Source organism: Ranitomeya variabilis, chromosome 7 (assembly GCF_051348905.1).
Source record: "Ranitomeya variabilis isolate aRanVar5 chromosome 7, aRanVar5.hap1, whole genome shotgun sequence".
NCBI lineage: Eukaryota > Metazoa > Chordata > Amphibia > Anura > Dendrobatidae > Ranitomeya > Ranitomeya variabilis.
In genome coordinates, this window is record NC_135238.1 from 176,840,006 (window position 1) to 176,867,448 (window position 27,443).

Genomic DNA, 27,443 nt, shown 5'->3' on the forward strand with positions numbered 1-27,443 from the left:
AGGGTAACACTGGTCCCGGGAAATGTTCTAGAATGTTGACAACATTGTTACATTCTCGAAATTCTACGGCCGTATCGCGCACATTCATAGAAGATTATCACTAATAGGAAGTGAAATTTCCTATATCAATGATCATTATTGTTGCTTCAGTCCTTACGCTGGGGTGATTGTTCTCCAGTCGTTGCACCATTGTGTGTACCTGGCAATTACTAATTAATACTGTGCTGGTAAAGTAAAGCAGAGCTGTCTAGTGTCTGACACAGGAAGCCTCAGCATTGCTAAGCAACATCTTGTTCAATGGCCGATGCCTTCTAACGCCTCTCCCCTTGTCTCCCTAGTAACCTAATAAACAGAAGAAAGAGCAGACAATCATGGCAGCATTGCTCTCCTGATTATATACATGCACTATAAGCATTTTCTGACAAATCTAATAGATATGATCTTCACCTGGGATTAGGGAATATCCTCACACCCCTTATTACTAAGCAATATCAGATGCTGGATCTTTACCCGGAAGCGATCACACAGTGCTGCAGAAGACATGTCTCACACGTAAGTACAGGCTATTCCCATTCTCTATAAGAAGGCAGAAATCTATAAAATCTCTGAGGTTGACGCTGTACATTTTTGTGGTTTAAAAATTGACTTAATTTTGTGGAAATCTTGAAATGTCGTCTGCAGGCATGTCATTGCATAAGATAATAATAGTCCCATAAACAGAATACTTGCATATACACCCAAGAGCTGTTTTTTTTGTTCATTTGTATTATAATTATTTAACATTGTACCAAAATGGGAATGATGAAGCTACATAAGTTACATGATCCAGATTTTTTTACTTAATTTGTGCCGCAAATGATGTCTTTCATGCCTTGCACATTAGAAATGTGTTTTTAGTAGATGTGCGTCGAGGTTCCATGGCCTAAATCATGATGCCTTGTGCCAAAATCCTTTGCACCAAGCTAAGGCTAGGTTCACATTGCGTTAGGGCAATCCGTTTAGCGCTAGCGCTAGCGGATTGCGCTAATGCAATGTTTATTTAGGGGCCGCATTAGGGGTCGCGGTAACGTCCCCGCTCTCACAGATCCCCGATCTGCGAGAGCGGGGAACGGACCTCGGGCGCGCCGCGGACGCTGCAAGCAGCGTCCGAGGCGCGCCACAGGAGAACGGCACATCGCTAGCGCGAGCCGAAAAAGGCACGCGCTACTGATGCGCTACAGGGAAACTTCACATTGCTGTCAATGGGTGCGCTAACGGACCCGTTGCACGGCGTTAATTGCGACATTTTCGCCGTGCAACGCTGTCCGTTAGCGTGCACACATTAACGCAATGTGAACCTAGCCTAAGCCAACTAATAGATGGTGTAAACCAGTGGTGTGTTGCCAATGTATGGGTCAAGAAAAGCATTTTGCACCCCTCACTCGTGCACCATTAACTAGAGATGAGAAGATTAGACAAAATTTGAATCACCTCTGCAAATTTTTCTCAGGAAATTCGATTTGCAGAGAAGTTATTCCACACAAATTTAAAGCCCCTTGTTATGTCCTGGGGATGTAAAAAAAAAAAAATTAAAAAATCTTCCCACTCACCTTACCGCTCACCTTACCGGCCCTTCCACTCTTCATCGCCACCCTTCTCATCACATCTTCTGATCGCTGTTGGCCACACTGAAATTCTTGGGTCTGTCATGCTTGACTAGAGCTTCTGAGTTTAATATGAACATGAAGGTTCTGCACATGCGCCCGAAAAAGTCAGGGTGCCGGCTGTGACGTCATGATATCTCGACCTGGGCTGTAACCATTGTGTGCACTTGCGCAGAACCCTCCCTGGCATATCAAACCCGGAAGCCAGGCCTAGGGTGAGAGGTTCGTAGATTTCAGCGTGGCTAACGACAATCCAAAGAAGTGATGTGGTGGTTGGTGTTCAAGATCAACGGGGTTGGAGAGGTGAAGGGTGAGGTAAATATAAGGATTTTTATTTTTTTTAACATTTTGCTGTCTTTTTAAGGTAAAGAAAAATGAGTGCCAGTAGATACCATTTTACTGAATCAGCGCAGAAGCGAATTACAAGCAAATAGCATTTTGGCATATGCAGAGTTTTGTAAACTTCAGGTACAATTTAATTCCGCTCAAATGTATTCGCTACGTATTCATGTGGTGCTCGGATTAGATATTCATACTGAAGACTGCTGACAGGTCACTGATCCCTCTGTAACCTGCCCCCTATTTCATATAATGAATATTAAATATATATATATATATATATATATATATATATATATATATACTGTATATATAGAATAAAATCCCCTTCTGCAGGCACACACCAAAGCCTACGCTACAGCATGATTGCATCTATAATGTGTATTTAGTTCTTTTCTTTATTGGTATCCATAAATTCATTTAAAAAAAATCAGTTTGAAAATCATCTTAGTGGAGACATTTTTTTTTTCCAGCAAGATGGCGCTGCAGGCACCTACTCAGCTAACTGATTTTTTGTTAATGTATGGACACCATCTAAGAAAATATATATTATAGATGCGATCATGCTTTTTTTCAATATATAGATAATATTCATTATGTAAACTAGGGGGCAGATCAGTGAGGGATCAGTGATATGTTAGAACAGAAGCCATACAGATGAATACCTAATCAGAGCACCAAATGAAGACCCTCCACAGGCCGCCCCAGAGCACGAGCATATCATTAACTCAAAACTGAAAATAAAGATTAACAACCACAAGAAGGATTTCATTAACAAAGGTATCATTTTAATCAGTATAACGGCTCCGACCTGACACTGTCTGTAGTTTACTGTGCACAATCCTGCTGACAGGTTCCTTTTAATGCATCAAATACTTAAATACTTTTTACACTATGATTACATTTGTTACTCTTAGCAGAGTAGACATACTGTATGTAAATGTTCACATAGGCCTCCATTCATCATTTGCATTTTTTTAAGTAACTTTCCTTTTTTTCTTGTGGCATTAGTTGCTGTTTTTGACGTTAAATTCATCAGAATGGCACGGGTTTCATGAATATGACTCAAAGTAAAAAAAGAAAAGCTTTTTGCGTGTTTCACTTTTTGCGATTTCTGGTGCTAAAGTCGCCAAAATTTTGAGCCAAAATTATAGCATACTCAAAAATACATTTAAAAAGTTGGGCCAAATTTTGAGATTTTTTTTAAAGTCAAGTTGATGAATCAAGCGAAAACATCTGAAATTACTAGACTCTGCCTACTGAGCAGATAACAAAAAAAACAATTCAGCAAAAAAAGGCACAAAAAGGAAAATGAATTTGGTGCAAACAAGCCAAAAAACTGGCACAAAGAAAATGATGATTCAGGGTCATAGCCTTTTGTGGCTTCCATCTAGTTCCTCCCCCACTTATATGCCATTGTCTACATAGTCTTCACTCATGTAAGGTAGATTTACATTAATCGGTGGGAACTATGAAACGACTCCAGATTGGCTACATGCTTGCCTACTGAAGGTCATTTAATAGCCAGTAGATGGAATTAACAAAAAATAGCAATTCTACCATTCTTTTCATTTAATTGTTTTGTAAGGCGTTTATTATATAGCTTAAATGGAACTTTACTTTCAACACACTTTTCAAAAATAGATAATAAAGGTTAATTTAAGAAACTTTGTAATGCATCTTATCAGAGCTATCTGCTTCTTTTCCCACTTATAAGACACTTCTTCCCCTTTGCCTCCTAAACTTGTCTTTCACTTAAAAAAAGAAAAGAAAATCAATCAAGTGACCCTGCCCATTATACTCTATGGAGAGGAGAGGAGGACAGAGAAGCACATTCAGAAAACAGAGGGAGGAACAAAAAGATCAAACTGAGCTCTCTAGCAAGTCTTTTACCTTACCCTACAGCTTGATTCACATCCAAGAATCTCAGTACTGCTCTATAATGTCTTCCACGCTGCTGCTTCTTGTCTCTATGTACTATAAAAGGAAAGAAGAGCAGGAATCTATCACTGTGTGCTGTGCTTTGTATAAGAGACATGACAGCAGCTAGTCTCTTCCCACCAGCTCAGAGTCAATTGCCAGTTAAGAGAAAGGGCTGCAAATGGGAACACTTGTGAAATATTAATGCCACGTGCACACGTTCAGTATTTGGTCAGTATTTTACATCAGTATTTGTAAGCCAAAACTAGGAGTGGAACAATCAGAGGAAAAGTGTAATAGAAACACGTCACCACTTTTGAGTTTTTTACCCACTTCTGGATTTCTCTTACAAATACTGAGATAAAAAACTCTCCAAATACTCAATGTGTGCACTTGGCCTAAGGCTACAAGTCATTTTATGGCCAGATATAGTGTTCTTATTCATCATGTACATGTACATCTGTAGACTGTGAGCCCTAGCGGGCAGGGTCCTCTCCAGGGGCGTAGCTAGAGCTTTTGCCGCCCGGGGCTGTTCCCGAGTTTGGCGCCCCCCCTGGCTCAATACACACAAAGGTTACATCACGTGATCGGGACTGAAAAAAAAAACAAGTTCTGCTTACCTGACCACGCTCCTACTCTCTCCACGCAGCTGAAGCGTGCACTCGCCGGCGACTGACAATGACATCAGACGCCGGCGACATGCACGCTGGGACTGACGTCAGCTGCCAGCCTCAGATTGGCTGGCGGCTGTTAACTATTGACGTGCGGGCGTGGGCCCGCACGTCAATAGCGTTAAGGCTGAGTCACACATAACGATATCGTTAACGATATCGTTGCATCGTCACGCTTTTGGTGACGTAGCAACGATCCCGCTAACGATCTCGTTATGTGTGACAGCGACCAACGATCAGGCCCCTGCTGGGAGATCGTTGGTCGTTGGGGAATGATCAGGACCACTTTTTGGTCGCTGATCACCCGTTGTCATCGCTGGATCGGCGTGTGTGATGCCGATCCAGCGATGTGTTCACTTGTAACCAGGGTAAATATCGGGTTACTAAGCGCAGGGCCGCGCTTAGTAACCCGATATTTACCCTGGTTACCATTGTAAAAGTTAAAAAAAAACCAGTACATACTCACATTCTGATGTCTGTCACGTCCCCCGGCGTCCACAGGGTTAAAACTGCTTTCGTCAGGAGCGCTGTTAATATGCACGCGCTGCTGCCGAGAGCTTCCCTGCACTGACTGTGTCAGCGCCGGCCGTAAAGCAGAGCACAGCGGTGACGTCACCGCTGTTACTGCCGGCGCTGACACATTCAGTGCAGGGAAGCTCTCGGCAGCAGCGCGTGCATATTAGCAGCGCTCTTGCCGAAAGCAGTTTTAACCCTGTGGACGCCGGCGGGGGACGTGACAGACATCAGAATGTGAGTATGTAGTGTTTTTTTTTTTTTACTTTTACAATGGTAACCAGGGTAAATATTGGGTTACTAAGCGCGGCCCTGCACTTAGTAACCCGATGTTTACCCTGGTTACCCGGGTGCTGCAGGGGGACTTCGGCATCGTTGAAGACAGTTTCAACGATGCCGAAGTCGTTCCCCTGATCGTTGGTCGCTGGAGAGAGCTGTCTGTGTGACAGCTCCCCAGCGACCACACAACGACTTACCAACGATCACGGCCAGGTCGTGTCGCTGGTCGTGATCGTTGGTAAGTCGTTTAGTGTAACTCCAGCTTTAAACAGCTGCAGCCTGCAGCGCCGGTGACCCACCCCCGCATTGTGCCGCCCGGGGTGGCCCGCCCTCGCCACACCCCCCTTCCTACGCCACTGGTCCTCTCTCCTTCTGTATTTGTGTGGGCCTTGTTTTGCTCATGTTTATTGTACTTGTCTATAATTACCCCTTCTACGTGTAAAGCGCCATGAAATAAATGGCGCTATAAAAATTAATAATAATAATAATGTACAGGACAGCTTCTTCTGAAAAGTTACTTGAAACTTGCAAATTTAGTTCATGCATACCAAAGTAAAAATTAATTGATCTTTATTAGGAATTACATGATAAAATACTGTAGCTCATAAAACAGGGTCAGTGTGGATAAGGAAAACGATATCAGCAGGGACGAGTGGAGGAGCAACAGTAAATGAATCATGCAAAAATGTAATGATGGTAGTATTCAAATGAAAATAATATTATGAAGCGGTATGGGCATGTGGACATTCCGTTTTAACTTTGGTGTGCATGTATTCTATTTATATATTTATGTTTTTTTATATACCATGTTTGCACTCATCATTACATTATTCACTGCTTATGTACATTATTGATTTCATTTTTCATTTCACATATCTACCTTCACGTATATTCAGTGTTCTCAATCGTGCTGAAAAGTTAATTGAAATTATGGTTATTTACAGATGCTGTCCAGCCTCAGCAGAAAAGTCAGCAGTCACTTTATGCAGAGTGCCATGTTTGTAGCAATGTGCACACTATTACAAAGACACCAGTATTCACCATGTGGGTGGTCAGTAATGTGAGTGGATGTGTGCAATTTGCGTCCTTGAGGTAATTAGCCGACTAGCCTCACCTGGCTTCACTCAGTAGAAGACAACAGAGAGATGAAGGAGTCTAGTTGAGATGTGACCGCAAGTAATGCAAATCGCACACATCCGGTCATATGACAGCCCACCCCATGGGTAATACAGGAGAATGGTGACAGTGTGAACATAAATAATGTCATGAATCAATTCAATAAGTGGTAGTCACGTTGGATGGGGATCTGATAGCCGGTCCACCATGGCCTGTTGTTTGAAATTTCCTGCAAAATTAGAGTCCAGACAGGCCAATTCATTAAATCGACCTGTTGCCACAGGAAACAAACACTGACAGAGTCAGCGGGGGAGAGGAGTAGTTCTCATCCAAGGTAGTCTCTCCTACCGACCCTATGCTTTGGAGTTTCTAGGCTTGTCAGCACAGAAGTGAATTAAATGTTCAGGACTACTGCAGTAGAAGCACCTCCCCTCAGAACAACTAACTTCCTGACGATCTTTAGCCAGTTTCACATGGTCGACTTGCATAGATTCGAAGGGGGATGTCAAAGCTGAGGTCTGCAGCATGATATGACTTTGGAAGGTAGGAGCCAAGTACATAGATTTTTTTTCTCTTGATCACCACCCTGGAGCGCTCCTGAAACCTGAGGTAGCCAGGGATACAAGGTCGTCTAAAGAGGCAGTAACATCTCGACTGGCCAGATCATCCTTAATTCTCCCAGTCAGGCTATCCCAAAAGGCAGCTACAAGCACCTCATTATTCCAAGCGAGCTCAGAGGACAGGGTACGAAAACAGACGGCATACTGGCCAACAGTGAGATTTCCCTAGTGTAGTCTAAGGACAGAGGATGGTGCTGAAGATATAAGGCCCGCCTCATCAAAGTCCTTGCGGTAGGCTTCTAAGAAAGTCTGGAGGTTGGAGATTAGGTGACCCCCCCTCTCTCCCATAAGGGGTTGAGTCATGCCAGAGCCTTGCCACCTAGGTGTGACATGATAAATGCCACTTTGGCCCATTCAGATGAGAACTGATGTGCCAATAGCTCAAACTGCAGCATGCACAGATTTGGAAAATCATGGCATTGTGTAGGATCACCATGAACTCATGCAGGAGCAGAAAAATGGGGTTCGGAACCAGGAACATAACTACTAGTCTGGAGAGTTACAGCAGAGCTTGCTGCAGCTTGGACAGAAGCAGATGCAGCCGCAGATGTCAGCGTGTCCAAGCGGGTGCTCACTGTCTGCAGACAGGACCTTTTGTTCTGCTGGTCTTTCTGGCGGGAGACCTCCTGGTACAGCTCAGAGACTAGAGGGGATTGAGAGCCAGCGGGTCCCATGGCTTGAGCAATCTATAATGCATGTGGTAGTGGAAGCATTGTGCCGTGGACTGGGGACAGCCTGGAGGGGCATAACTAAGTAAACACCTGGCTCTTCACTAGAGCCCCTGAATGGTGTGGTTACACTTGGTTCCAGATGGATGCCAGGTGCTACTCCAGGACAGACCTTGGAAACATGGCTGCTGACGCCAAAAGGGGTAAGAAGCTGAAATTGCAACTAATGGTTGGGCACAGCAGATACAGGCAGGCATGGCTAATATGCAGGAAGGCACGGCAGGTGCTGTCAGGCACGGCTGATATACAGGAAGACACGGCAGGTGCAGGCAGGCACTGTTGGTGTACAGGAAGGAACAACAGATGCTGACAGGAATGGCAGGCATACAGGAAGGCACGGCAGGTGCTGGCAGGAACTGGCAGGTACACGCAGGACAACTAGCAAGTGTGGAGACAAACTGACAGAACACGTTGCTCAGGCAGCTCTCAACAGGTAGAGGTGCCTTAAATATTCAGTGTCTCCCAACCATTGGCTGGGGACAGTTTTAGGCAGCATGTCTCTTTAAGAGACCAGGAGCATGCGTGCGCCCTAAGCACAGAGCTCTGGTATCTGCAAGATGTGCACAGACTCAGGGAAACTGCAGCAGCAGGAGGAAGCACAGGCTAAGTGCCAGGGCAGTGAGTGACTCAGCGTCCCTGCCGGGAGAAAGGAGGATAGGAATAGCATAGTTAATAGGATCCACAAATGATCGCATTTTCAAACACCTAGCTCCAATCTGTGGCATCAGGAGGCGCATAAAAAACAGATTGAAAGCAATTTTTTAGCCACATCAAACCTCAAAACTCAGATCACATCTTGTGGGATGATTGTATGATGCCTTCTGTTTGTCGACATGACAGTTATTGCCACTTGTCGCAAACTGAGATGGACTGAATCCTAGAACTGAGAAATGTTAGTTAGTCACTCTGGCAGATCGCAACGCATGCAAGCTGAGATGTTAGCATTGTTCAATGCTGCATGTTCCATGGCCTGCAGCGTTTTTGGACTTTTCTCCCATAAAGCATATCTGGAATGTCACTGCTCGACAGTGGATATTGATGATTTCTGTGCCTAAGTGCGTGCAGCATTGCAAAACATTCCTCAGTCAAGCATTAATAACCTCACTGGACACACAAGGTTTATACAGGCCCTTTGGCGACAGAGTCCCAATAAGCATCTCTTCGCTTTTGTCTTTTTCCCTTCGCCTTCTAAGACCTATAACTTTTTTCTTTTTCAATCAACATGACCTGGATAATATGACTGAATGGGCAAACACTTGGAAAATGATACTTAATATTAATAAAAGTACAGTAATGCACCTAGTACGGAGTAATCCTATTGCTGCATATACAGGTGCCTCTCACAGAATTAGAATATCATCAAAAAGTTAATTTATTTCAGTTCATCAATACAAAAAGTGAAACTCATATATTATATAGAGTCATTACAAATAGTGATCTATTTCAAGTGTTTATTCTGTTTATGTTGATGATTATGGCTCAAAGCCAATGAAAACCCAAGTCATTATCTCAGTAAATTAGAATACTTTATAACACCAGCTTGAAAAATGATTTTAAAATCTGAAATGTCAGCCTCCTGAAATGTATGTTCAATAAATGCACTTAATACTTGGTTGGGGCTCCTTCTGCATCAATTACTGCATCAATGCGGCGTGGCATGGAGGCGATCAGCCTGTGGTGTGCTAAGCACCTCCAATTTGGACATTTATGCTGATAAAGGCTCTATAATCTAGCTCAACTCCTCCGTACAAAGGATTACATGTTTCAACACTGGTGCCGCTATTCACCTTCCTCTGCGATTTAGATAAATATATATCTGTCCGAAGGTAAAAAATAAAAAGGAAATATAAAGACAAAATAGGTGAATTTTCTTTCCGTCTGTCTTCCATGCTTCTAATTATACCAGTCGTAAAACCTTTAAAATTGATGTAGTTCCACGTAATAATAGTAAGAAAAATAATAATGGCTATAACAGTGCCAGAAACCTGCACCTCATAACATTGCCAATCTTGGGACTTTCAAAGAAGAGCCACGTATTGTGGCTCTATGATAATTCACCTCTCTTGCATTCATAAAAGTGTTCACCATCACCACACAACTTATCCAGTATAATTGCCAACTTTTGAGAAAAGGCATCAGGTCAATTCTACATATGGTAAATCTCGGCTACTATCAGCACTCCTAGTCTGGCCCAATAGCAGTGCCAGTTGTGTGCTTCCATCATTACCAGATACCGTCCCACAAGCTGTGCCAACCCACAATAACAGTGTCACCCAGCGAGTCGCCAGTTAATGGTGGAGGGTAAAGCACATCAGTCATACAGTGATCCAGGCAAAGTATCTCAAATAAACACTGTCGGGGAGGTGCATGTGATTGCTCTACCTCTTCTTTTAAATTGGGGAGTTACTTGGAGAAACTGGGAGGATTGGAAAAACTGTTATAATTGTGCCAGCCTTAGTGTCCTCCTAACAATCCCAGTCCCCGGAATACAGTAAAATACGTAAACCGCAGGACATGTTAACCTGAAAGTAGAACAGCCTGCTGCCAAGCATCAAGTCCTATATAACATTGTGATTGTATACAGTCAATGTAATAAATGTTAATCCTTCATAATATGTCAAAAAGCTGAACAGAAAGACTGAACGCAGTGACTTTATGTAAAGGTTGGTTATGTATCTTTATTTCGGCAAGGGGCGTGAAACATGCCTCATCATGGTTTCTTCCTCATTTCAATTTCAATGAGTGATTTCTCACCAATGAGAACACTGATTTCTTAAAAAAAAGAAAGACTAATTGAGCATAAAAAAGCACCATTATTTGCATGTCTTTAGATTCCATAATCATGGTGACTTGTCCTTAGTAAATGTCACTGGATTCTGCTCACGTGTACGGACATCTTTAACCCCTTAGTGACAGCCAATACGTCTTTTAACTGACCTGAGATATAAGAGAATAGCCTCCCCATACCGGTGACAATCCAGCAGCTGTCGGCTGTACACTATAGCTGACAACTTGCTGCATCAGCCATCATCAGTGTTTGCACTGTCCAAATCTGTTTAACCCCTTAGATGCTGCTGTCAATAGTGACTACATCATTATAAATGGTTAACCAAGTGTGGGGGCTTCCTCTTTATCCAAATTGGTGCCCTCAGATCATGATTTTGTGGTCCTGATGTTTGCCATGGCAATTCATGACCAAATAGTGGCCTAAGAATCTAACGGCTGTAGTAATCTGTTCAGAAGTTAGAGACATTTAGGTGATAAAAATACATTTTCATTTCTGTCATGCCACTTTGCATTAATTCCTGTAACGCACCTGAAGAGTTAATAAACTAACTGACTGCAGTTTTCAATATGTCAGCAGGTGCTGATTTAAAAATGGTATCACGTTTGGGGGTTTCTCAATATATGAGACCCCTAACGTCACTTCAAACATGGATAAGTCTCTAAAAAAATAAATTTTGTAAATTTTCTTGAAAAAATGAAAAATTGCTGCTACATTTTTAATCCTCCTAAAATGCTACCAAAATAAAATAACATTTTACAAATGGTGATGATGTAAAGCCGACATGTGGGAAATGTTATTTATTAATGGTTTGCTGTGGTATGGCCATCTGTATTAAAGGGATAATCATTCAAATTTTGAAAATTGCAAATTTTTTAACATTTTTCTCAAATTTTTGATATTTTTTATAAATAAACACAAAACATATTGACCTAAATTTACTAGTATCATAAAGTATAATGTGTCACGAAAAAACAATCTCAAAATCACTGGGATTGGTTGAAGCGTTGCAGAGTTATTAGCACATAAAGTGACACTGGTCAGATTTCACAAATTTGGCTCCGTCACTATGCGAATAATTACAAAGGACTGCCAGCCATATTTGCAATTGGATATGACAATTCCATGTCTTGAGCTGAAAAAAACGTGAGATTTATTGAAGCTTTACATAAGAGTGGCCATTTTGGGTAAATTTTGGATGTATTGTGTGCGTTTGGAGGAGGATCTTAAATGTATCATTTACAGGAACAAAATATTAGTGTTTTATTCTATATATACCTCAATCTTTTATGTCACATTGTCTTCATTTGTATTATTTCGCAGCTGTCACAATTATGTATTCTACTAAAACATGATTTTTTTTTCATATACAACAATATAAAATATTTGGTTAGAGTTTATTGCAGATTTTTGTCTGGTCAGTCTGTCTGTCCACAAGGATATCATTATTATTATTATTATTATTATTATTATTATTATTATTATTCACTACAGCAGCCATTTTAAGCTTGTAAACACGTAGCCTACAAATCCACCATTTTGATACATAGACTGTACCATCAGTAAGTTATAGTAGGGGATTTTCTGACCTCAAGTAACATGGTACTAATATGTATTACTGGTATTGGAGCATGTCAGAATAGTTTTGTACAGAGGCCGTGGAGCTTATATCTTGGCCTCCATTATGGCAACCATTTCTTCTATTTAATACCTTGTATAGTGGTGGTCACTCCTCCTGGTCTGAATGGTTGAGCTTAGCTGCTCACAGGAAGTGACATCACCAGTCCTCGCGGTACATATAGTGCAGGCGCCCGGTAACTGGACTCTAGATTGGACTATGATAAGTAGGCCTCAGACCACCAGAAATGGACCCCAGATATACCAATGACCAACTGCTAGCACTCGCTGAAGAAATCACCAAAAAACAGGATATACGATACTCTACACATTTCTCCAGGCACCCGACCAGGTACAACAACATGTTGTATGTGCGGATTGTGGAAAAATAGCAGCTGATAACTATTTGTTGGCCTCTAATGATGTCTGGTGCTTTACCCCAAAGTTTATGATTTTATACCGCCACAATACTGGCGCAAATTACTTACATATTACTTATAAATAAGGAAACCTCTTATTTCTGCATCAGGTGTTAAAGTTAAAGTTGTTGTCCACCTTTGGAGACAATCTTTTCTTTTACTCAATTGTGTTGGCATGGCAACTGGGGATCTGCAGGAGATCTCATTGCGGATCTGCTATAAACGCCGCACCATTCAAATCACCCCTTTTGCCCATTCAAAATAAAACAATAAAAATATATGAAAAATACACATATTTGGTATCGCTGCTTTCAGAAACGCCCGATCTATCTAAATGTAAAAGACTTAACCCAATTGGTAAATGGCATAACGAGCAGAAAATCAGCGACCTGTCCGAAGCCGTACAGATGAATACCTAAACAGAGCACCACATGAAGACCCCCCACAGGCCACCCTGTGGTACGAGCGTATCATTAACTCAAAACTGAAAATAAAGATTAAACAACCACCACCACAAGACAGATTTCATCAACCAAGGTATCATTTTAATCAGTATAATGGCACCGACCTGACACTATCTGTAAGTTACTGTGCACAATCCTGCTGACAGCTTCCCTTTAAGGTCTGATCTATGAAAATTAATTAACCCACACAATGAACTCTATTCAGAGAAAAATAATGAAATGCCAACATTACGTTTTTTTGATCTCCAACAAGAAGTGCAAAAAAATAACAAAAAGAATAGTATCAACAAAAATGTCAGCGAGTCTCTCAAAAACAAGTCCTCACATAGCTTCTTCAATGGAAAATAAAACCTTTAACCCCTTCACGCCACAGCCTATTTTCATTTTTTCATTTCTGTTTTTTCCTCCCCTTCTTCCAGAGCCATAGCTTTTTTATTTTGCTGTCAAAATGGCTGTTTCAGGACTTGTTTTTTGTGGGACAAGTTGCACTTTTGAACAACAGCATTGGTTTTAACATATCATGTACTGGAAAACAGGAAAAAAAATTCCAAGTGCGGTGAAAATGCAAAAAAGTGCAATTTGCACAATTTTTTTTTACTATGTTTACCTAATGCTAAAACTGACCTGCCATTATGATTCTCCAGGTCATTACAAGTTCATGTGTAGGCTCTTTTTTATTTAAGTGGTGAAAAAAAAATCCAAAATTTGTTAAACAAAAAAACAAAACAAAAAAAATTCGAGACCTGCAGCATCTCCATTTTTCATGATTAGGCGCTGGTTGAGGGCTTATTATTTTGCGTGCTGAGCTGACATTTTTGTTGATATCATTTTGCATTTTAATGCAATGTTACGGTGACCAAAAAGCTGTAATTCTGGCATTTTGATTTTTTTCTCCTTACGCTGTTTACTGTTCTGATTAATTCTTCTTATATACACTCACTGGCCACTTTATTAGGTACACCTGTCCAACTTCTTGTTAACACTTAATTTCTAATCAGCCAATCACATGGCGGCAACTCAGTGCATTTAGGCATGTAGACATGATCAAGACAATCTCCTGCAGTTCAAACCGAGCATCAGTATGGGGAAGAAAGGTGATTTGAGTGCCTTTGAACGTGGCATGGTTGTTGGTGCCAGAAGGGCTGGTCTGAGTATTTCAGAAACTGCTGATCTACTGGGATTTTCACGCACAACCATCTCTAGGGTTTACAGAGAATGGTCCGAAAAAGAAAAAAAATCCAGTGAGCGGCAGTTCTGTGGGCGGAAATGCCTTGTTGATGCCAGAGGTCAGAGGAGAATGGGCAGACTGGTTCGAGCTGATAGAAAGGCAACAGTGACTCAAATCGCCACCCGTTACAACCAAGGTAGGCCTAAGAGCATCTATGAACGCACAGTGCGTCGAACTTTGAGGCAGATGGGCTACAGCAGCAGAAGACCACACCGGGTACCACTCCTTTCAGCTAAGAACAGGAAACTGAGGCTACAATTTGTACAAGCTCATCGAAATTGGACAGTAGAAGATTGGAAAAACGTTGCTTGGTCTGATGAGTCTCGATTTCTGCTGCGACATTCGGATGGTAGGGTCAGAATTTGGCATAAACAACATGAAAGCATGGATCCATCCTGCCTTGTATGGAGCATCTTTGGGATGTGCAGCCGACAAATCTGCAGCAACTGTGTGATGCCATCATGTCAATATGGACCAAAATCTCTGAGGAATGCTTCCAGCACCTTGTTGAATCTATGCCATGAAGAATTGAGGCAGTTCTGAAGGCAAAAGGGGTCCAACCCGTTACTAGCATGGTGTACCTAATAAAGTGGCCGGTGAGTGTATATATATATATATATATATATATATATATATATATATATATATATATATATATATATATATATATATATATATATATATATATATATATATATAGATTGGGCAATTCTGAACAATACCAAATATGTGTATTTTTTATATGTTTTTAATTGTTCTATTTTGAAATTGGGGATTGGTTTAAACATTTTTATACATTTTTTTTAAAATATTTTTAAAACTTTTTTTTTACTTGTTTCAATAGTCTCCATGGGAGGCTGGAATCTGCGATCATCCGATCACCTGTGCTACACACAGCAGGCCTTCAGCCCTGCTTTGAAGTAGCAGAAATGCTCACTTGCTATGAGCGCCGACCGCTGGGCAGCACTCATAGTTATCCGGCTATGACAACTACAGGGGTCTCCTGCAGACCCCAGGTTGTCATGCCAACCCATCGGCGACCTTCAGTCATGTGACACGGGTGCCAATTGTCAAGGTTTGTGACGCGCTTCAGGCGCGATTATGTTAAATGCAGCTGTCAGAGATTGACAGTGGCATTTAACACGTTAACAACCACGGGTGGATCGCGTTTCCACCCGCAGCTGTTAAGGGCACATGTCAGCTGATGAATTCAGCTGACATGTGCCAGAAAAGATGTGGGTTCAGCGCCAGAGCCAACATCAAAGGGGTAAATTTGACATGCAACGTACATGTATGGCACATGCCATGAAGGGGTTAAAGCAAACTTGTCAGCAGGATTTTGGCAGTGTTAAACTGATTAAAATGATACCTGGGGTGAATAAATCCATCTTGTGGTTCTTGTGTAATCAGTGTTATAAGTTTTCTGTTAATGCTATGCTTGTGCTCCGGGGCCGGACTATAGGCAAAGTCTTATTTTCCTGCTCTAGGCCAGAGAAACCAAGGAGAGACCTGCCCATAGGCCGCCCCGAAGCACAAACATGTTGCTCATCATAGAGACTGACTTTGTGATTCGGGGCGGCCTGTGGTCCGGTCTTTCCTTGGTTTCTCTGGCTTAGAGCAGGGAGATAAGACTCTGCCTGCAGTCCGGCCCCAGAGCACGGGCATCTCATTAGCTGAAAAACTCTAACACTGATTACTCAAGAACCACAAGATGGATTTCTTCACCCCAGGTATAATTTTAATCAGTTTAACAACGCCAACCTGACAATGCCTGTAGGTTACTTAGCAAAATAGTGCTGACAGGTTTGCTTTCCAGATTTCAGAAAATGGCAACACAAGCCAACATTATTTTCTCAAGTTTAGAATATATTAGCTACTCAAATATATATAGAAAAAACATATACAAGTTTGGTAGCGCCATAATTGCATTGACTTAAATAATCATACTGTCAGGTCATTTTACCACATAATAAACACCATAAAAACAAAATCCTAAAAACAGAGTTGCAATTGGGTTTTTTCACAATATCATTTCACTTAGATTTTTTTTTGTCATTTTTCAGTACACTATATGATAAAATAAATCTAAACTACAACTCATCCCACAAAAAAAGCTCTCATAGAGCTATGGCAGTGGAAAAACAAAAAAATATGGTTTTCAGAAGAAGAGGGAAAATAAAGCTAATGCTACAGTACAGACCAAAAGTTTGGACACACCTTCTCATTTAAAGATTTTTCTGTATTTTCATGACTATGAAAATTGTACATTCACACTGAAGGCATCAAAACTATGAATTAACACATGTGGAATTATATACTTAACAAAAAAGTGTGAAACAACTGAAATTATGTTTTATATTCTAGGTTCTTCAAAGTAGCCACCTTTTGCTTTGATGACTGCTTTGCACACTCTTGGTGGTAGTCACCGGGAATGGTTTTCACTTCACAGGTGTGCCCTGTCAGGTGTAATAAGTGGGATTTCTTGCCTTATAAATGGGGTTGGGACCATCAGTTGTGTTGTGCAGAAGTCTGGTGGATACACAGCTAATAGTCCTACTGAATAGACTGTTAGAATTTGTATTATGGCAAGAAAAAAGCAGCTAAGTAAAGAAAAACGAGTGGCCATCATTACTTTAAGAAATGAAGGTCAGTCAGTCCGAAAAATTGGGAAAACTTTGAAAGCATCCCCAAGTGCAGTTGCAAAAACCATCAAACGCTACAAAGAAACTGCCTCACATGAGGACTGCCCCAGGAAAGGAAGACCAAGAGTCACCTCTGCTTCTGAGGATAAGTTTATCCGAGTCACCAGCCTCAGAAATCACAGGTTAGCAGCAGCTCAGATTAGAGACCAGGTAAATGCCACACAGAGTTCTAGCATCTCTACAACAACTGTTAAGAGGAGACTTTGTGCAGCAGGCCTTCATGGTAAAATAGCTTCTAGGAAACCACTGCTAAGGACAGGCAACAAGCAGAAGAGACTTGTTTGGGCTAAAGCACACAAGGAATGGACATTAGACCAGTGGAAATCTGTGTTTTGGTCTGATAAGTCCAAATTTGAGATCTTTGGTTCCAACCACCGTGTCTTTGTGCGACCCAGAAAAGGTGAACGGATGGACTCTACATGCCTGGTTCCCACCGTGAAGCATGGAGGAGGAGGTGTGATGGTGTGGGGGTCCTTTGCTGGTGACACTGTTAGAGATTTATTCAAAATTGAAGGCATACTGAACCAGCATGGCTACCACAGCATCTTGCAGCGGCATGCTATTCCATCCGGTTTGCGTTTAGTTGGACCATCATTTATTTTTCAACAGGACAATGACCCCAAACACACCTCCAGGCTGTGTAAGGGCTATTTGACCAAGAAGGAGAGTGATGTTCTGCTACGCCAGATGACCTGGCCTCCACAGTCACCAGACCTAACCCAATCGAGATGGTTTGGGGTGAGCTGGACGCAGAGTGAAGACAAAAGGGCCAACAAGTGCTAAGCATCGCTGGGAACTCCTTCAAGATTGTTGGAGGACCATTCCCGGTGACTACCTCTTGAAGCTCAAGAGAATGCCATGAGTGTGCAAAGCAGTCATCAAAGCAAAAGGTGGCTACTTTGAAGACCCTAGAATATAAGACATAATTTCAGTTGTTTCACACTTTTTTTGTTAAGTATATAATTCCACATGTGTTAATTCATTGTTTTGATGCCTTCAGAGTGAATGTACAATTTTCATAGTCACTAAAATACAGAAAAAATCTTTAAATGAGAAGGTGTGTCCAATAGTGTTGAGCATTCCGATACTGCAAATATCGGGTATCGGCCGATATTCGCTGTATCGGAATTCCGATACCGAGTTCCGATATTTTTGTGATATCGGAAATCGGAATCGGAAGTTCCCAGTGTATGGTTCTCAGGGTCTAGAGGAGAGGAAACTCTCCTTCAGGCCCTGGGATCCATATTCATGTAAAAAATAAAGAATAAAAATAAAAAATATGGATATACTCACCCCTCTGGTGGACCCTGGACCTTAGCGGTGTAACCGGCAGCCTCCGTTCCTAAGAATGCAGTGAGTGTACAGGACCTGCGATGACGTCGCGGTCTTGTGATTGGTCGTGTGACCGCTCATGTGACCGCTCACGTGACCGCGACGTCATCGAAGGTCCTTCACTCACTGCATTCTTAGGAACGGAGGCTGCCGGTTACACCGCTAAGGTCCAGGGTCCGCCGGAGGGGTGAGTATATACATATTTTTTATTTTTATTCTTTATTTTTTACATGAATATGGATCACAGGGCCTGAAGGAGAGTTTCCTCTCCTTCAGACCCTGGGAACCATCCAGGATACCTTCCGATATTTGTGTCCCATTGACTTGTATTGGTATCGGGTATCAGTATCGGCGATATCCGATATTTTTTGGATATCGGCCGATCCAATTCGATACTGATACTTTCATATATCGGACGGTATCGCTCAACACTAGTGTCCAAACTTTTGGTCTGTACTGTATGTCTACAGACATCTCTAATGTGCCTGTTGGCCCTACTTCATCAAGACTGGCAAGAACAATGCCGGTCCTGATGAAGAGGTGTGTGCCTCTAAATAAATCTGGCGCATCTGATGCCTCCAGGTGCCTCGCCACAAATCTTACTCCAGTCTGCAACAGAAGTAAGATTTATGGCATAAGCAACTCCACAACTTGGCATGAATTATATGAGCTGTGGCTTCATGTCCCTGTTTCGCCCACATCCTACCCCAGGTCTGCCAAAACTGGCGTGAAAATGCCAGAAGTTGCAAAAATTTTGTGACTTATCATAATGTTTTACAAAAGAATTCTCATGAAAACACTTTCATGAATCGGGGGGCCCTTATCTCCTAATAGAACCAACAATTTGGCATTTCTTTGGCAATTTTTTAAATGCAGCATACTCTGGAGTGGGTGTAGCTTTTAAAGACCTATTACCATTATAGATACAAGTGCAAGTCAAAAATTGTATAAAAAAAATCACCTCCTGTGTGAGGCCACCCGAATTCTTATCATGCAGGACAGATTAAAAAAAACAAAAAACGCTCTCTGTTTAACACCGTAAGGCAACAAGTGAGGGCGAGTTGTAAGAGTTGGTCACTCACCTGATCAGGCTGTTCATGTAGGCCTGGACTGGCCCACAGGAGAACAGGAGAATCCTCCGGTGGGCCCCTGTGTAAGAGTAGGCCACCACCTTCTTATATGAGCAGTATTTGGCATAATATACTAGAATCACTATGTACAGACAATGGCAGCATCTTATTCATTTAACAATCTACCCAGTTCATTGTTACATAAATTTGTGATTGAGGATAATGTAACATTTGCATGTAGCTGGAAAGTGGGGACCTGGAGTTGGTTATTGGTGGACCCTTGGCACCCCAGTCTGACACTGTGTGCATGACACAACTATGTGAAGAGTGATGTATAATCCAATCATGGCTGATGCTCTTTCCGCTATACTCACACCAAATGGAGAGAGGACATAACAAGTAAAGGATAGAGGAATGTGGCCGATCTTGGGCGCTGTTGCTGACAAAGGTTATTCCAGGCGGTATGTCTAAAAAAACCTTCAAATTTACTGCAACACATTTCGGAGAAGAACCTACTCCTGTGGAAGGAGTACGTTTTACTCTAAAATGCATTTCAGTAAAATTGGAAGTTTTCTACTTACCGCCTGGATTAACCTTTGTCAGCGGCAGCGCCCGTTATCCACCACACTCCTCTCTCCTTTACTAATCATGCAGGATAGGCAATGTTCTAAATACTTCTACCAGAATCCTACTTGCCATAGGAGTAGTAAGAATTTCAGGCAGCGGACTTTGTCATGGGAGTAAAATTGCTAAAATGTCATTTTGAATAGTCTGCATCAAATCCAAGTCATCAGTATAAAAGGTTGGTTACATCCATGTCAAGAAATAAAATAGCATAGAATTTATAATGCTTTGTCTTTCACATGACTGCAAATGGTGAGTGCATTTACTCCGGGAGCACAGATTTCCCAGACTAGTGTGCATTGCAGGTGTGATTTATAGAGTCACACTGACAAACTCGCACTTCTCGTACCATATGATCCACTTTATCAGACCATCTAAAAACATTATGTTCTGGAGAGCAAGAGCGTCCAGTAGACTCTCTGGGCATTTGAGGATCTAATGTGCTGCAGCCAGGCTCCTCAATGGGGCTTTTAATAAGTTCATTGCCCTTCACGCTGGTTATGTCTCCGTAAGACTCGCCTCTTATCCCATCTTTCACGAGAATGAGGAGATTTGAACACGGGACGCACGCTGCACCCATTAATTCAGCGAAGACCGAGAGAGATTTGCCAGAGTTATTTTTAAAGGTGAAATGTGTGTAGCGATCAGGAGCGTTCTGCCTCATTATATCACAGCCATTCCTCGATACGCCAGATTTGTTTAATAGGCAAGAATCAGTAGATTAAGCATTTATGACTAATCTTCCCTGGATATAAGCCTTGTATTATGTCTAACCTGGATAAATTATGGATCGTTAGGGCACTCACTGTTAAACAGCTCCTTTTTGTGGGTTATAACAGGCAGTGATGCAGAGGTACTGATTATTCCTTTATTGCTGGAGGGGGCCAACGATGAGCACATATGATCTATATACACTCACACTGCTCCCATACACATTGCTTCCATTGTGGCTCATTGCAGTGTTTTCAATGCTGATGCATTCAATGATAATGGACATCTTCTGGGCTTAATATTATAATTGCATAGCAGTCAGTAGATATAACAGAATCACAATTAATCTTCACTTTCGATACTAATCTTTTCCCACATCAGGTAACTCGTACACACAATACAGTCTTAAAGCTTTGCACTTACATTACTGACTTCACGTTTCTCTTGCACTTTCTTTTTTATTATATAGGCAGACATATACTTTTATAGGTTTCTTTAGTAGGGAACAATATTGGAGAGAGTAAGAGGCAAGGGGGAGCCATGAAGGAGGATGCAGGGTGTAGACATAAAAAATCGAATGGTGATTAGATTGTTAATTACGGAACTGTGATCATATTATGTTTTGAGATACCTTATTAAGCAACTATTTTGTTCTAGTTTGCTATTTTTTGTGTATTAATAGGGTCTGACATCTATGGGCTATCCTTAGGACCCCTACCGATCAGCTGTTCCCGGTGGCAGTGGCAGCCAGAACTGCTCAGCTTTGGAGCTGCACCGAGCAACTCCATCACCTGAAGACTGGCCACATCTCAGTATTCGGGCATATCCGCCAATTATTCAAATCAATAGGGGCTGAATATTAAGTACCCCGGCCCCGGCCACTATTCCGTTGATGGAGCTGTGCTGTGCAGCAACCGCAACTGAGCTGTTCCAGTTGCTACCCATATCGGGAACAGCTGATGGTGTTGCCGGGTGTCAAACCCCCACTGATCAGACATTAATGACCTATTCTAAAAGTAGGCCATCAATGTTAAAGTAACAGACAACCCCTTTAAGATTGCACTAGGCTTCAGCACTCAGTCATTGCTTATGTTTAGCTGACTGTAGGAAACAGGAGCAAACACAGGCAAATGAGGTCCCCTGTGCAAGAACAATATATGAGCCCTGTGCAGTCATCATAATGTACAATTCCATCTGCTTTGGAGGTGGTACTAGGCCCCTTACCTCTTGAGCCCCTTCGTGGCTGCCCAGGTTGCACCAATGGTATGGAACGCCCGCCCAGGCTGTGAGGTACCGGGTCCGGTACTTAAAGGGATGTGTCATGGTGTCGGCGACCCAGTCTGGGTGCCCAAGTAAAAGGGAATGTCTTTAAAGGGGTTTGTGATATAATAAAAGTTTGTGACGCCACCTGTGGTACTCGGTCAGGGGTGACCGATGCTGCTTAAAGGGGTCCTCTGGGGTGGTGTTATGGCAGCAGGGATGGTATGGCTCCCCAAAGGTGAAGCTAGGTCCCCAGGGCTCCCGATGTGTTTGGCAGGGATGGTGTGGCACCCAAAACTAAATGGAGGACACAGGGTTGCAGTCTCTTTACCTGGTTTACTGATGGTAGACAGTCTCAGTCCATGGTACTAGCAACAGGCGTTGGTGTGGTGTGGTCAGGCTGGAGGCAATGATGGATCCCTCTCCCAGGTGAGGTTCGCAAGCCTTCCTTCTCACGCTTTTATGCGAGTTCCTTGTTGCCTGTGGCTCCCTTACAAGGTCCTCTCTCTTCTGCCCTGGGACAGTACCTGCACGGTGGGCAATGTGAGCCTTTTTACAGGATCTCTATCATGACCCGGGCTCTGTGTATTGCTGCACCTTCAGGTGTGGGTGCAGACAGACGACTTGGAGTCTTCTGCCCTCCAGGGACGTGAAGTACTACACAGCCTCGGGCTCCTGGTGCCTGGTACCTGCGCTTCAGCTTAGAGAGTGCTCGGTCACAGCTCCCCTCCAGCTCTTTTGTCATCCTTTGTCATCCTGTGCTTCTCCCCTCTGGCACTTGCTATCAATGCAACTCGTCTCGTTCTTTTCTGTCCTGGAGCTGCAGCACCACACGTGGCTGCACGGCCCCACTCTCTGCTCTCACTCCTTTCTCCTTCACTGTCTGTGAACAACTGCCTAACTCCTCCTTCAGACCAGAATATATATATGGGGAAGCTCCCCTGAAACCGGGTTCTGAGCTCCCCTTCTCGTTTGGAATCAGAATGTGTTGTATGTAGGTGTACTACCTGTTAAAGGGATCCTCCTTGCCTCCAGGCATGACATTACTCTCCCCAAAAGGAAGGCAACATCACTGTAACAACCGGTTTCCTGGGGTGTTACATGTCCTTCCCTGATAAGCAACCTTCAAATATACAAAAGTATTATTCTTCTCTGAATTCTGTTGTTTTGTCTTTTTCCTTGGACTATACAGTAGATGCAACTCAGTAGTGTCTGCTGCGATCTCACTGATCACACAGCTATGTGTTTCATCCAGTAGGAGGGAGAACCTTATGAAAGGCTGATAATTGCCTATGTCATGTCCATTCCTACTGGAAAATAGGCGTCTGCACTGTCTATATGGGGCACTTGCTGGGCAACATTGTATATAAAGGCCGTTTCCGAAAGGCACTGTAAAAGGCAGACATTGCCAAACATTTATCAATATATTTGCGTAAATTCTTGGTGTATAATATACTAGTGTCGCCTAAAGAGGAAATTACTTAGAAAACGTAGTGTAGTCACTACAGTATGGGTTGCCAGGATATAGACAAATTTATTAAGTAAAAAGCCCAAAAATGCACAAATCTCAAAGTAAGCGTAGATTTCAATTTGTGACCTTGAGGCAATCCTAAATGGGCCGGATTCATGAAGGTGTTGGCGCCTCATGATAAAATTTGGTGCAAATTACTTCAGCAATCTTTTCCTTTAAGACTGGCGAATGAAGTACCAGTTTTATTAAACTTGTGCCTTGGGCCATTGTGTTTTGGTAGACTTTGGCAGGTCCTAGAACTAAGGTCACTTTATGTTAGACAATATGAATGGGGTTATCCTGGGTTAATGGGTAGGTGGGAGTCTGAGTTTTTAGATTGAGAGAAGGATATGTTACCAGAGAAAAAACATTCTGCTGCAAAAGAGAGGAGACAAAAATCTACAGAGAAGAGTCATAGCTGAAGGAATCTTGTAAGATGTTAGGGGCTTGGATGCACAACCACTCGCGATAAGGTCAGAGCTTCGCCAGGATGGGGCTTGGCCCGGGGCGTCTGACAATTTCATAATAACTTATGCCCAAAAGTGGCATAACTTTAGACAGAAATATACTCCAGTCCCAGACTGGCATACCATTCTGCCTCTGACACACAGCAATGAAAAGACATGCCTCCTAATGAATTTGGGGAATCTTATTTTTACAGCACATTGTTCATAAAGACTGGTGAACAAAATGCCTGTCCTGATGAATCAGGAACTGCGTAAGCCGGATGGAAAAACTGCACCAAGACTTCACTGTGTCCTTGATTTGCTGTGTTGTAATCTACAGGGCTACTTTGCTGAAGGAATTAAACAGCTTGAACACTTTAGCTTCCCTTCTCTGTTGTCAAATTGACAAATTGTCCAAGTGTCCGACCTTTAGGGTGTGTTCACTCACGGAGATTTAGCAGTATAACATTTTCAGTCTTTGCTTTCTATAGAAACCGCGCATCTTCTTTAATGGAAACGATCAGTGGTTAGATTGTCACCCCATAACCAGATCAATGGCGGTCTGGAGTGGCAGAATAGTGTAGATCACTGTGCACTTCACAAGGCTTTATAAAAGCAGGTGCATTCATACAAGAATTAGGAGGATGTGTTGCACTGTACATTCTCTGCCTGGCGGGAAATTCCACATCTGAGGCTTTTACTCCCCACCCTGTGGTTTTTTGTTACTTCTTTGCAAGCCAGTTTTTTTTCTTGGTGCCTTTATCTTTTTTTTTTTTCCTGTTAGAAATCAGAGATGGAAAAAAAAAATCATACAGTCTGCTAATGCTTAGTTATGCTCATAAAAAGGTAACTATGACTGTGTCCAGCTGCCGCAACATCATTGCAAGCAGTAATGGGTAAAAAGTAAAAGTAATAGTTGTTGCATACTATGAAAATTTACAAAAACAATGAGAAGTGTCTGGATAAGATTTTAAATGACGCGATTCAATGAACAACAAGAAAAGAAATGGAAAATGTACTGTATTTTATCCTACAAAAACTGTAAAAGCTGCAGATACAGTACTTAGACATTCAGTTTCTTTGGGAATCAATGTACTTATTGGTCTTCCCGGTAAACTAATAGACTTGAATATTATGGAAACTCCTACACTACTATGCTGCATGTGTTCCTATAAGTCACCAAACAATAGATTGTTCATTAATTTGTAAACAGGTTACTTGGATGCAACAGCGCAGACAATGAGAAGACAGTGATACTTAACCAATACAACCAATACTATTTATTTGACTAATACAGTAAGGAAATCTACTATATAATTGTCTAAGGGTCACTTATGTCTGTCTGTCTGTCTGTCACGGATATTCATTGGTCGCGGCCTCTGTCTATCATGGAAATCCAAGTCGCTTTGCTAATTGGTCATGACAAAACACCCACGACCATTGCCACGACCAATCAGCGACGGGCACAGTCCGGCAGCAACATGGCCGCTCCTTCCTCCCCGCAGTCAGTGCCCGCTCCATACTCCCCTCCAGTCAGCGCTCACACAGGGTTAATGCCAGCGTTAATGGACCGCGGTGTAACGCACTCCATTAACGCAGCTATTAACCCTGTGTGACCAACTTTTGACTATTGATGCTGCCTATGCAGGATCAATAGTAAAAAGATCTGTTACGAATAATAATAATTAAAAAAAAGGTTATTCTCACCCTCCGAAGTGGCGCGGTGTCCTCGGCAGTGCAAGCGGCAGGTTCTGGTGCCAAGGATGCTATGCGAGATGGACCTGCCATGACATCACGGTCATGTGATTGCGACGTCATCACAGGTCCTGCGCGCCTGCGCGAGAAGGACCTGCCATGATGTCACGGTCATGTGATTGCGACGTCATCACAGGTCCTGCGCGCCTGCGCGAGAAGGACCTGCCATGACGTCACGGTCATGTGACCGCGACATCATCACAGGTCCTGCGCTCATACCAACCCTGGGACCGTAAGCTGCCGCGTGCACCGTACACAGGCACCAGGACTTCAACGGCACTTCGGAAGGTGAGTATATGTTTATTTTTTATTTTACGTCACTGGGCAATATACTACGTTACTGGGCAATATACTATGTGGCTGGGCAATATACTACGTGGCTGACCAATATACTACATACTACGTGGCTGGGCAATATAGTACGTGGCTGGGCAATATACTACGTGGCTGGGCAATATACTACGTGACTGGGCAATATACTACGTGACTGGGCAATATACTACGTGGCTGGGCAATATACTACGTCACTGGGCAATATACTATGTGGCTGGGCAATATACTACGTCACTGGGCAATATACTACGTCACTGGGCAATATACTACGTGGCTGGCCAATTTACTATGTGGCTGTGCAATATACTACATGACTGGGCAATATACTATGGCTGGGCAATACACTACGTGGCTGGGCAATATACTACGTCACTGGGCAATATACTACATCGCTGGGCAATATACTACGTGGTTGGGCAATATACTACGTGGCTGGGCAATATACTACATGGCTGGGCAATATACTACATGGGCTGTGCAATATACTACGTGGCTGGGCTATATACTACGTCACTGGGCAATATACTACGTAACTGGGCAATATACTATGTGGCTCTGTGCTGTATACTACGTCACTGGGCAATATACTACGTGGCTGGGCAATATACTACATCACTGGGCAATATACTACGTGACTGGGCAATATACTACGTGGCTGGGCAATATACTACGTGGACATGCATATTCTAGAATACCCGATGCGTTAGAATCGGGCCACCATCTAGTCTATCTATAAGTATATATAATATATTTATATTGTGAGTCAATACTGTATGTTATGATACGATCAGAAGACAGCGATACAACGTAATGCTATATCTATTCAATGTCCTGTTTATATCCACTGTCCTTATTCTCTACCAGTTAAGCGACAGCTGAAGAATAATGATTAGCCTTTATGTCTCAGTTTAACTGTTGCCACTTTCAGTACTTGACCCTTTCTTTCCAAGTCTCTGTAAGCTCCTCAGATTGTTCACCGGCCCTACAGGGGGTCACCGGTATTTCTCACCAGGCCGCAAGTCCTAGGTATGTGAATCACTGGATATATAGCGTGCTCATCACACTGTCTATCTCTGTTCCCCGATCCACACCCTGTACCATACATCTATGCTGTAAGTAAGAGCCCACAGGAATGGTCCTCTGCTACAGCCGGATCGTCTCCCGGGGGCCTGGTTCTGATCTGGTCATGTTCTTCTATTGATGCTGCTTATGGTCTTCTACTGGCGCTGTCATGGACTTCTACTGGCTTGGGGAATGGATCTTCATCACAGCTCAGATTTTTTCCGGCATCTGACCGCTTTTAGACCCTTCTGTGGCAATGGTGGCTGTAAGCTCACTTCACAGCAAAATGAGTTGTC

General features: G+C 42.6%; 1 protein-coding gene across 3 annotated transcripts in view; it reads left to right on the forward strand.

Annotated features, from left to right (window-relative positions):
* Positions 1–239: 239 nt before the first annotated feature.
* Positions 240–27,443, forward strand: part of DRC11 (dynein regulatory complex subunit 11) — a 237,768-nt gene continuing 210,564 nt past the window's right edge. Inside the window, exon 1 of one of the 3 annotated variants that reach the window (XM_077272350.1) lies at positions 240–552. In XM_077272350.1, the coding sequence (XP_077128465.1) occupies positions 542–552 (11 nt within the window). In that variant the 5' untranslated portion in view covers positions 240–541. Of the gene's footprint in view, positions 553–12,413; positions 12,584–27,443 lie in introns of those variants that run through there. The other 2 variants (XM_077272351.1, XM_077272349.1) reach the window with 2 other exon arrangements.